The sequence below is a fragment of the Pholis gunnellus genome, assembly GCF_910591455.1.
Source record: "Pholis gunnellus genome assembly, chromosome: 12".
Classification (NCBI taxonomy): domain Eukaryota; kingdom Metazoa; phylum Chordata; class Actinopteri; order Perciformes; family Pholidae; genus Pholis; species Pholis gunnellus.
The window spans coordinates 23,471,833-23,484,931 of NC_136539.1; the positions used below are offsets into that span (position 1 = coordinate 23,471,833).

Here is a 13,099-nt window from a genome sequence, read left to right on the forward strand (position 1 = left end):
CAGAATAGGATTTTTACTTTATTTGCAATAAAAAATAGTTCTAAGATCTCCCTTTACAAATATAGCAGGGAAACGCAGTACGTTGTGAACCCCCGCCGCCGTACGGCGAGCAAGTGACTGCCGAGGAGTCACAAACATCTGGAAGGACAGATTTACACAGAGACAGGGAATTTAAATGCACGCTAAGAATGCAATCACAGCCGTCCGTCACGTGACAACAACTTAAAGTTAATGTGACTTTAAGGAGGCTCCTTACTAATGACTCAATCTAAGCAACCAACACTTTCCTCACCAATCATCCTTTTTAAAAAAAAGGTTCACTGTTGAAGTTCACATTCAGTGTTTCTCACCAAAACAAATTCAAAAACGTTTCTCTAAAGGTGCTACAAGTGGTAAAAAAAATTAAACATGTTTTAAATGCATGCTACATATCTGTGGATCGATTCCAACCAGGGACCTTAGTTTCACGTCACAGACTGTTTAGAAGAAGTGGACGAAGTCGTCGGGGCGTTTTGAAGCCTCGAGTTTGGTGATTTGCCCGTCGCCATCTTGGATTTTGCAACCAGTGAACAGGAAGTGACCATATTAGGACTGAGGGGGACGTAGAGACCTGTCAATCACTGTGTAATTTGGGCTGTGGGGTCATTATTGTGCAACATTTAACCCGTTTCCTCCATAGTTTCCAGTTTAAACTAGCTCCTGCAAAACACGTTTCAAGCGTCTCGACTGATCAGCAGCTCAGATAAAGAGGGAACGTTAGTGAACACGTCAGCGAACACGTCAGCGAACACGTCAGCGAACACGTCAGCGAACACGTCAGCGAACACGTCAGCGAACACATCAGCGAACACGTTAGCGTGGCCTCGAGGAGTCGCAGCGCGTGTTCTGGTGAGAAACATTGAATATAAACAGAAGTAATCACATGACAGCGTGCATGTAAACGTATCAGAGAGAGAGAGAGAGAGAGAGAGAGAGAGAGAGAGGGTGAAATGTTCCTTAAATAAAACATTTAAAAAGGCCTCAGAGTTACATTGATATACACGTGAATTCCTAACTTAAGAGTTCACCATAAACGTACACGTAAGGGTTCAGCAGAGAGAGAGAATCACAAAAGAACACAAACAGGAGGAGAAAATATACAATCAGCCCCTCGAGCTACGTCTGAGTGACGTCCCAGAGATATGCTACAACAGGACGCAACCAACTCAATCCCCCAGAATGCCTTTCTGTCTTCAATGCAACCGCACTTTAAATCTGATCGGAGAACAAGAGGAGCTCGTCTTCGTCTTCTGGTCTCACGTGAGAACAAGAGGAGCTCGTCTTCGTCTTCTAGTCTCACGTGAGAACAAGAGGAGCTCGTCTTCGTCTTCTAGTCTCACGTGAGAACAAGAGGAGCTCGTCTTCGTCTTCTAGTCTCACGTGAGAACAATAGGAGCTCGTCTTCGTCTTCTAGTCTCACGTGAGAACAGGAGGAGCTCGTCTTCATCTTCTAGTCTCACGTGAGAACAGGAGGAGCTCGTCTTCGTCTTCTAGTCTCACGTGAGAACAAGAGGAGCTCGTCTTCATCTTCTAGTCTCACGTGAGAACAGGAGGAGCTCGTCGTTGGTTTCTAGTGTTGTCGTGATGTCGTAGTTTGTAATCAGACAGTTGGAGGTACACGCCCACCAGCAGGTGAGGAGGTACACGCCCACCAGCAGGTGAGGAGGTACACGCCCACCAGCAGGTGAGGAGGTACACGCCCACCAGCAGGTAGAAAGCTCCAGGTTTCTTTGCACGTGACCTTTGGCTCAGTCAGGAAGCAGCTGGTGCACATGCAGGAGTCTGACCTCACGTGCACCTCGCCAAACAGATTCTGTAAATGCAGGTAAGGAGGAAAAAAAAGAACAAAACAAAAGACGTCCACATAAGACAGCCAGACCGGGTACATTCACTTTGGCGTTTTAACGCCGCGTGTTTCTGGTTTTTTTGCTTCATATTTCAGGAGTCTTTATTTGCGGTCACAGAGAACTTCAGTTTCAGCTAAGAGGAAATACTGCTCAGTATGAGTGGGACTGAGGACACGGCGCTCCCTCACAACAGAGACTCTGAATGGAAGTGGAACAGCTTCCGACGTGTGAATGAGAGGAAACGAATGTCCACATGAGAGGGCGAGTCGGTCACCAACGATTTGCTGAACTTCATGGAAGCCAGATCGGTTCGGGGTTCGGGTCTGTCCCCCCCACCCCCGAGCGGCCGGGCGATCACCGCGGCCTCTTCCTCGTGACGAAGACGAGGACCCTGCGGATGGCGATGAGGCGGTCCTTGAGGGAGGTCATGGCCAGGATGGTGAGCTGGGCTCGGTTCTCCAGCGGGAGGACGGCGAGCAGCCACCAGCACCAGGCCGGACCGCTGGGACTGGCCTGCAGGGGGAGAAGAGACGGTCAGGCATGTGTGACGGGAGTCTGATGGCGGGAAATGTGCCAGAGAAGAAGCGGAGGCTTCCTCCGTGTAGACAAAGTTCTATCAACGACGGCTGAAATAACCTCTACAGCTGCTTTTGTTCATGTTAGAAGTCCCAGATATCTGGAAGCTGAACTCCGTCCTGTCTGGTTCATGACATCATCTGGAGGAGAATTCACTGCATCTATCAAGGAACACTTGTCTGGTTCACTGCAGCTCTATGAACTCAGAATAAACTGTTTTGCTGTAATTTAACTGCAATAAACGGATAATCAGGAAGCTGAAATAACGACATAATGATGTAAAAAGTCTGAATTCATGTTTTGTTCGTTCTCTCCTCAAGACGACGAGTAAATCACTTTTAAATACTTGTTTTCTGAACGGAGCTCGGATCGATCGGTGCTACGCTAAGCTAACGTTGTAGCAGCTCCATCAATACTCACAATAACATCATATAAGCGTAAATACATTTCGTCTGGTCTCTACTGATGTGAGTTATCGTGGCGCTCTGGGTGAATATCTCTCGGCAGGAAGTCAGTGATGACAGGAGGAGAGTCTCAGAGCAGGTTGAAGCACTTTAAGGTTTATTATTTCATGAACCTACAAGATACCTATGAAGATACAATCCAGAGTTCAACAGAGATGTTTACTTCTGACAGCGCTAATCTGGGACTAAGACTCTAAAAGGCTACGAATCATAATAATGATAACTTTATTTATAGAGCACCTTTAAGAACAGAGTTCACAAAGTGCTCATCAAATCAAATGACGGTCACAGATCAGAGGAATTACTTCTCACTCAAAACAAAACATTTACATCAACGTGTGCGTCTGTTCACCTGTGTTTCTGGTTTTAAGGAGTTATTTAAAACCACGTCTTCTCATTAAACACACGAAGCATCCGTTGTATTAAACCATCTGAACGTGGATTTATTTCTATTATAGTGTAAACTAGCATCTCTATTTCATTCGCTGACCGTCGTGACGGCGGTCCGCTCACCTGTGGGTTGGGGTCTTTGCCGGGAAGGTGTCCGAAGTGGCTGAGGATCTGGCTCTTCATGTTGTCCTTCAGGGAGGTGAACCAGTTGTTGGCCTGCTCGTACACGGCGGTGTGCAGCTTCAGAAGCTCCACCAGCTCCTCCCCCTCCACCTGATTGGACACGGGACATTTTAAATGACATCACTTACTCAACCTGAGTGAAAACATAGTTTATAAGAGGAGGACGTAGTCGTCGTGACGTCTCTCGTTGGTTTGTGGACGTTATGAAGCTTCGAGCCTGAGGTTTTCTACTTCGTGCAACGTTTTAATTGACAGCAACAAACAAACAAACGCACCTTCTTGTCCTCCAGGTACTCGATCTTGGCGGTGTTGTAGCCGTCTCTCTGTCCGTGGCTGAGGACCTTGAACCGCGACACGCCGATGGTGTCGACCACCGAGCGACCGTCGGGAAAGAACTTCACGTCTCGCACCTGAAACAACAAGTTTGATTTCGTCTTCACGGTAGAATCTCAGAAGTGATCCGACTTCACACAGCAGAGCAGATTCATCCCGTCACACACACACACACACACACACACACACACACACACACACACACACACACACACACACACACACACACACACACACACACACACACACACACACACACACACACACACACACACACACTCTCACTCACACTCTCTCACACTCTCACACACTCAAACACTCACACTCTCTCACACTCTCTCACACTCTCACACACACACACACACACACACACACACACACACACACACACTCTCACTCACACTCTCTCACACTCTCACACACTCAAACACTCACACTCTCACTCACACTCTCTCACACTCTCACACACACACACACACACTCTCTCACACTCTCTCACACTCTCACACACTCTCACACTCTCACACACTCTCACACACTCACACACTCTCTCACTCTCACACTCTCACACTCACTCACTCACACTCACACTCTCTCACACTCACACACTCTCACACACTCTCACACACTCTCACACACTCTCTCACACTCACACACTCTCTCACTCTCACACTCACACTCTCACACTCTCACACTCTCTCACTCTCACACTCACACTCTCACACTCTCACACTCTCTCACTCTCTCTCACTCTCTCACTCACACACTCTCACACACACTCACTCTCACACTCACACTCACACACTCTCACACACTCTCACACACTCTCACACACTCTCACACACTCTCTCACTCACACTCTCTCACACTCTCACACACTCTCACACACTCTCACACTCTCTCACACACTCTCACACACACACACACACACACACACACACACTCACCTCCAGCATGCAGCCGTAGTCGGCGAAGCCTTTGAGCTCGTCGGCTATGCACATGCCGAACTGCTTGGTGCCCGTCTCCATGGAGCGGCGGATCATGAGGCGGTAGCGGGGCTCGAACACGTGCAGCGGGCAGGTGATGGTGGGGAACGCCATGGTGCACACGAAGACGGGAACTTCCTGGTTCAAGCTGTGAAGAGACACAGTGAGGAGGCTGGTGAGACGCGTCGGTGCAACGTTTAGAAATCAGAAAATAGAGCTTCTGTGCTGTGATGTTTACACGAGGGAAATGATAACTTGTGTATTCAGATTATTCAGAGAGAGTGTGTGTGTGTGTGTGGGTGTGTGTGTGTGTGTGAAACTAACTTGGACAGCTCCTTCATCTCCTCTGCGTGGATCTTCTTCCTCTCCGCCAGCTCGTCTCCGAGATAACGCTGCAGCACTTCCTCCATCAGCAGAGTCTTGCTGTAGCCCCTAGTGGCCAGATACTGCAATGACAACACACACACACACACACACACATACACACACAGTTACACACTAGATCTTCATTATCATGAGCCGAAAATAGAGACAAATTGTGATCTTTAAAACGTTTGTTTTGTCGGACCAACAGTCCAATGATTACATTCCCAAATATATAAAACTGAGAACAAACCTCACATTAAATAAAGTAGAACCAGAAGCTTTTAGTTTTACTGACTTTAGAAATCAATAAATAATAAAAAGTGATGTCTCTTAACATACTAATTGGATGCATTGATTCTACCCCGACACTAACGATGCTACGAGCTTCACGATGAAGCGGTGCGGCGCTCCTCCCGTACCTCAGACAGGTTCTCTTTGCACAGAGGACAGTTGGAGTTGTGGTCGAGGCAGCGCTCCAGACACTTCAGGCAGAAGGTGTGTCCGCAGGGCGTGGCCACCGGCTCGTAGAACAATCTGGAGAACAGACGGAAACAAATGACACAAAGCACTCCCGAGGAACCGGAGACAATGCTGCGGCCTCGTTCGGTGAACGGCTCACGGTGGGCTCGCTTCTCCAGCGCGATGCATTATTATCGTGTTATCATTATTACGTGTCTGGAGAAAGTGCAGTTCTTGTGTGCGTACCTCATGCAGAGGGAACACTCCATGTCTCCGCTGTCCAACAGCTCCGCGGGGAACGAGCGTCCGACGCGCCGCGACTGAGCGCCGCTCTCGTCTGCACGGAGACGACAACGCATCAGGAGAACAATCACACTGGGAACATCCCATCATTCCACTTTACAAACATCTGTTTGCACACATTCATCTCATTTGTGAGTAATTGTTTTCTGCTAAATGCAATTTATTTCTAATATTTAACTAAGTAAATTATTAATTTATGGCAAGTAGGGACAAAATAATATTTCATATGAAGTAATTCTCTCCGAATAAACTGGGATTGTCGTACCAGGTCGGAGCAGTTTGGAGGGGGGGTTGAAGACCGCAGAGGGTCCGTCCCCGCTGTGTTTCCTCTTGAGGCCACCGGGGGGCGCCGGCAGCGCAGCCAGGACGCCGGCCAGACTCTTGGTGCTGCTCTCCACCACGGAGAGAGACCCGGAGAGCCTGGAGGACGACTCGTCCACCGGAGGAGGAGGAGGAGGAGGACTTTTAGACACGCTGAACTCTGAGTCCTGGACACACACACACACACACACACACACACAAACACACAAACACACACACACACACACACACACACACACACACACACACACACACACACACACACACAGACAGACAGACAGACAGACAGAAGGATTAGAGACGATTATGAAGGGATGATCATTTTGACGTCAGTCAGCTGGATGTGCTCACTGATTTCATGCCTGAACCCTCTGAACCCTTAAAGCTGTTTTGTTTTGTTTCCGTCACATTTTATTCTCTGTGGACTTTGATTTTCACTTCAACGTAAAAGTTCTATGGAAACAGAACAATCGTGACTCGAAGAAGAGAACTCAAACATGTCTCCTCTCCTCTCCCCTCCTCTCCTCTCCTCTGTGTTCACTTCCTGAAGTTCAGTGAAAGTTTCTCTGATTTGTAGTGTGTGTGTGTGTGTGTGTGTGTGTGTGTGTGTGTGTGTGTGTGTGTGTGTGTGTGTGTGTGTGCGCACTAACCTGTGAGGAGGAGTTGGGTTTCTGTGTGAGCGGCCTCAGGGTCCTCAGCAGGGCCGTTGGTTTGATGAGGCGGGTGGCCACGCCGCCCTGCAGCGGGTGCAGCGGCGTCGGCAGGTCCTGGTTCTCAAAGACCGAGGAGAACACCTCGCTGAGGACCTGCAGGAAGGAAACCAGACAACGACGTTAACGACACACACACACACACACACGGACACACACACACACTTCTTCTCCTTGTTCTGAGGCTGATGGCTGAATACGTGATTTACCTTCTGAGCCTCCAGTTTGACTTCGGTCCAGTCGGGTTTCAGCGCCACACACATCAGGTACTCCTGCAGAGCCTCGTCGTTCCGGCCCGCCTCGCTCAGCGCCGTCGCTTTGAGGCAGTGAGCCTGAGACCAACAACGCAACGCGTGATTCAAACATTCCCCAAAAACAACAGTTTGGAGACGTCATTCAGTACAAAGCAGTTCACATGCAGATAAACTAGAGTTCAGCTTGAGCATATTTCTAATAAACCACACTGTATGTACATTAAATATTTAGTGACATGATCTCTTTCTTAACCTCGTGGACCAGAAACCAATATTTCATAACTTCTGTTGTTGTTTGTTAATCTTAATCTTTGACAGATTTACATCTTAAATCTACATTCACTCGTAATCTTTTACCTGAGCCCTCGGCCCTCAGTACAGAAAACAATATTTGTCTGTTTTAACTTTGATTATTTACATATTTACACATATTACAATATTTTAAGTGGGCAATTAAGAGTTTAAACATATTGAATTAATTCAAATTAAATGTAAGAGCAGTAAGCTCGCCAGTAAACGATTAATATTACACATTTTAGTCGTTGTGTAGTTATTTAGACACGTGTGGTTCTCTGGTCCAAACACTGATTTTATTTCAGTGTAACTGGTTGAAAACTACACATTTATTATTGTTCTATTGTTCTATGTAGTAATGCTGATCTGCACCATAAACAGCTGTTACATGTAGAACTCTCTGATGCTCATGAACAGAACATCCGTCTCACCTTCGTCCACAGAGGCTTCATCCTGCACAGGACGTTGCCGTCCTGCACGGCCTGACTGAAGCTCCTCATCTCCATGTGCAGCTCAGCCCGCTGACACAGCAGTCTGCCTGAAGAGGGCGCTGTAGACCACACACACACACACACACACACACACACACACACACACACACACACACACACACACACACACACACACACACACACACACACACACACACACACACACACACACACACACACACACACACACACACACGTCAGTGGACAGACCTCCAGGTTTTCTAGGTCCATCAGAAGTAGGGCAACGATGTAACATGTAACAGGATCTCACTGCAGCGCTGCTGCTAATGCTGACGTAGCTGTAGGCCTGCAGGCCGCTCTGGCGCGTCAAAGAATCTCAAACTAAAGATCTGATTGGTTGAACACTATGACAATCAACAACATCGTCCCCATTCACTTAACCTGCACATGGAAGCACTGGTGAGTCTGCAGGCCTGGGGCCTCTCTTCTACCTAGAGACACAGAGGTGAACTCTGATTGGATAAAAGCTCTACTTAAAACAAGCTGCACTGAAGCAGAGCAACTGAGGAGCACAGTAGCTGTGCAATGAGAAAATAAGATAATGGGAACAATATTTTTATAAATTATGATACATGTAGTGTATTTAAGAAAAAAGATTAAATTATAAAATAGCTATAACTTTGTGATTCTGTTTAGGCCAGCAGAGAAGGCTTTGCTGGCCCTGACGGCCACCACTGATCTATCTATCTATCTATCTATCTATCTATCTATCTATCTATCTATCTATCTATCTATCTATATATATATATATATGATCTTGTTATACAACAGGCAGTGCATGGTCAGGTGTGTGTGCCACCTTAATAAACTGGCACACAGCATTATTTCCACCAGAGACTTTGATTACGCGGGACTAGTTAAACGGTAATATACTGTATTTACTATTGTGTGTATTAAAGACACACATCTGTGGAAAACTATAAAAAAAATGCACAAGGCTGCAAAGAAACAGGAGGACAAGTTGTGTGTTTCCTCGTGGCAATAACTCAGGACTTCAAGACTTTATTTCCAGGTGATTGTTTGGACTTCGTTCGGCTTCAGGTTAGGAACGCTACGTACTCAACGAGTCCAAAAGACCAGCACACACCACGGCACAGTCGCCTTCCTGCTGACGTTTACCGAGCTCTACACCTAACGCGTCACCGGTTGTTCGCCTTCGGGCGCTTTCGTAGGTGGAACTTTGGATCGTTTGAGAAACTGTTTTTCTCTCATCTCCCCCGAAACAAAGTGAACAGAAGCTGCCTGAGCCGAGTCAGCTGAGACCGGAGCACAAACGGCACCCGACAAACACACCGTGTTCAGATGCCCCCAAAATATTAGCCTCAAACAGCCTTCACGTGAGACTGCAGGGACAGACCGTTGGGAGCATTATGCCGGGAGAACAGCTGAAGTCTTAATGTTTATTCTGTAGTAACGTTATTCTACAACCGGCATGCTGGTTGGTCACGCCCTCAATTAGACCCAACTTTAAACTCTAATATAATGTAAACCTTGGATATTATCTATAGAGACCAGAAGTGTTGAGTATCTGCTGGTTGTGACTGTAGTTTGCTGGATCACATCGCTGTGCAGAACGTCTGATCAGATATTCACTTTAAAAACAACACGTTGATGCGTCCACGGAGGTATTGCTCAAACCTGATGTTCAAACCTGAAGCAGAACAGACGAGTGAGAATTTAAGACTTTTCATGTGCAGTGTTAGTCAAGCACTGAGAAGGTGTGGCTCATCCCAACAGGTGATCGTTGCAGCTTTCTAACAGAGGAGGTGGATGACCTACATCCTCATCGCTTCTTCTCACCAAAAAACACGAGGTCGAGATCAGCAGAGAAAAGAGCGGTCACAGGAGAGGCAAACGGATATCTTGTTGTTGTTCATCACTTTTTCCTCTTGTTTCAGTCAAAGCTTCACGTGTTAAAGCTGCATTCTCTCTAGTGTCCACCAGGGGGCGACTCCTCTGGTTGTATAGAAGTCTATGAGAAAATGACTCTACTTCTCTCTTGATTTATTACCTCAGTAAACATTGTAAACATGAGTTTATGGTCTCAATCTCTAGTTTCAAGTCTTCTTCAATACAGCATGATGTTCATTTAGTAAATGATGGTCCATTTAGAGTCACACAGACCATAAAGCAGGGGATGCTTTAGGGGCGGGGCTACACAGTGATTGACAGGTCTCTACATCACTCCTCCTCAGTCCAGATATGGTCACTTCCTGTTCACTGTTTTTTATAATTATTAATTAAATGTATTTTGTTTCCTGCCTTCATTCACTTGAAGGCAGGAGGAGGGGGGGGGGGGGGGGGGGGGGGGGGGGGTTGGGTTGACATGGTGAGCTCATTGCACTCATCCTAGATCAAACACACCACATGGCCTCCTGCTGCGTTTGTTGGGAAAACACTGACTGTCGGTGACGAAGCTGTGAAGACACTCTGTCCTCATTTCACCCTCTGTCCTCATTTCACCCTCTGTCCTCATTTCACCCTCAGTCCTCCAGACAGAAGCCTTGAATCAATATGCATCTGGAGCAGGGGGGGGGACGGGGGGGACGGGGGACGGGGGGGGGGGTACTGGAATGTATTTATTTCTCCACTTCCGCCTCCACTTGATAAATGCATGAACACATCTCGGACCATCATCCTGATAATGCGGTGCAGCACCGGTTACAGTCGGCCGCCATCACTTTTCACTGTTATCCAACACTTCACAAAGCAGCTTATAAAACACCAAAAGTAAGGGGGAGGAGTTTATGCTCAACTCAGCCAATGTACACCATGCATGATGTAAGCGTTTCAATACGAGGTTCTTATGGAAATAATGGGGACCCCGGACCCCCCCCCCCCCCCCCAAATAACAACAAGAGCTCTCACAGCTGCTCTATGCAGAAACACCACAGCACTGCAGAGGCATAGAAGGTATGTGGATGTGCCACTGCAGAGCAGCAGATCAGTACAGTGTGCTGCTTAGGTAACCGAGTCTGGTGCGTCACAGAGACTCTGACCTCAGTGCAGTGCTAAAATAGGTGGCCCCCTATGGGTGACACCGGGGAACTACACTGAAAAGTAGGTCACCTGTGCAAAAAAGTACTTTAGTTTGGGATGAAAACACACAGAAAAGGTAAATAAATAAAACTTTGTGTTGTTGTTGCATACATGAAGTGTGTGTCTTCTTACCCAGATCCACGGCAGCGTTGTACTTCTCCAAAGCATCCGAGAGGTTCTGGTTTTTCCACAGAACCTCTCCCTCGACCCAGAGCTTCCTGGCTCTGCTCTCGGTGGCGAACAGTTTGTCCAGCAGGCCGCTGAGAACCACGTCTAGTCTGCGGCCGTGCGGCAGTCCTCCGTCCTTCCTGCTCAACGTCTGCTTGCATTGCGCGCAGTCTTTCACGGACGAGTCGGGGTCGGTGTCGTTGTCCAGGCAGCTTTTGCAGAACGTGTGTCCGCACTCCACGGTCGTGGGCTCGTGGAGGAGACGTTTGCAGAGGCGACACGAAAACAAGTCCAACGCGTCGTCCTCTCCACATTCTCCGTCACTCTCGACCCCATCTTCTCCGCCACTGCTGATGCTGCTCGATGTCCCGAGCTCCTTCTCGCGGAGAGTCCGTGCGATGGTTTCCACCAAGATCGGAAGCTCCTCCGGACGCAGTTTTCCAAGGCTCGCCGCCGTGCAGTACGAGTCCAGCGCCTCGGAGATCCGCCCGGCTCTGATCAGAGAGTCGGCCTTCCTCAGGCACAACCTCCTGTCCGGCTGCTGGAGGTCTGAGAGCTGCGAGCTGTAGATCTCCACGGCCAGGTCAAAGTCTCCAGCGCGGTTGGCCTCCTCTGCCACCTCCAGCATGTCGCTGCAGACCTCCAGGTCTCCAGGGCTGCTGGACAGCGGGTGGACGGACAGCTCGTCCCGGTCAGACCTTACTTCGGTCTCCGTCTTCTTCTTTGTAAAGGGGGGGCGGGGGGCAAATCTAGATACCTAACCGGAGATGAGGCTCAAACAAAGTCTGTCTCTCACTGCTGGCCATTTCAGAAGTAGGTCATCCGAGTCATACGACCCAAACCCGGATAAAAGGGTTCGTTTTCCTGCCGCTGTCCGGTTGCACAACCAGCTGACCACTAACAACCTGTGCAATACTACAATTAGTCTGTCTGTATATATAATATTTGTTACTTTTTTACTTATGTAATATTCTTTACTATTTTATTTACTTATTTATAATTGTTTTGGTCTTGTTTTTTTCACTATGTCTCTTGTTTGCACTACCCACTATGCTGCTGTAATACTGTACATTTAATAATAAAGGATTATCTTATCTAAAGCCCCCAAAACAGCCACACTTTTACCTGTAAACACCGGCTCTCTGAGGAAGAAGGTCGGTGTTACATACTAAACGTTCCGCCTCGTCAGCCACTCCCTCTCTTCCACCTTTTTAACAGCACAGACCCGACAACGTCTCTCGGCTATAGAAACCAGATAATATCACTTATTAAGAGAGCATAATACAATTACATTTTTTCTACAGCAACGTTTCCGGTCAGCCGAAGAGGTGCGGTGGTTAAAGTCCGTCAGTAATAAGAAGCTTATAATTTTCCATTTGGTCCAACGTGTTAACTCGGGTCATTTTGCTTTTAGGCTATAAAATATCCACAAATATCTAAAATTTAAGATCCACAAACTCTCTCCAAAAACCAATGTCCCCTAAAAAAAGAAAACCGTATATTATAACAAATCCATTCGCCATTGCTTCTTCTTCAACGACGAGCAACGCTCGATGAAAATAAAGCAGTCGCACCGGAGCTCTCCATCTTGGTCCGCTAGCCTGTTTAGCTTCAGGAGGCTAAAAGGTTCCGTGTGCGTCGTTCGGAATTGGGCGTCACGTGACGCGCGAGAGGGGCTCCCATTGGCCCGTTTACTGGCTCGCTTATATAAGGCTACAACAGAGCTTGTATAACTTCCCAGAAGGCAACAGTGGTGGACCAGTCGTCTCTGAGTTAAAAACAAGCTCACACTTATTATTTTTTAAATAATACGTGATAATAAGTGATATCATATATATATATATATATAAATAAT

At 47.5% G+C, this 13,099-nt stretch overlaps 1 protein-coding gene across 1 annotated transcript; it reads right to left on the reverse strand.

Moving 5' to 3' along the window:
• lonrf2 (LON peptidase N-terminal domain and ring finger 2) lies at positions 1 to 12,833 on the reverse strand. Its single transcript, XM_079169941.1, has 12 exons — positions 11,209 to 12,833; positions 7,957 to 8,075; positions 7,187 to 7,309; positions 6,918 to 7,073; positions 6,212 to 6,434; positions 5,890 to 5,980; positions 5,604 to 5,718; positions 5,143 to 5,264; positions 4,780 to 4,966; positions 3,775 to 3,909; positions 3,440 to 3,589; positions 1 to 2,399 (listed from the first exon to the last, which is right to left on the reverse strand). Exons 1-12 carry the CDS (start codon positions 11,870 to 11,872, stop codon positions 2,241 to 2,243), a joined length of 2,244 nt encoding a protein of 747 aa, XP_079026067.1. The 5' UTR covers positions 11,873 to 12,833; the 3' UTR covers positions 1 to 2,240.
• Between the last annotated feature and the right edge of the window lie 266 nt (positions 12,834 to 13,099).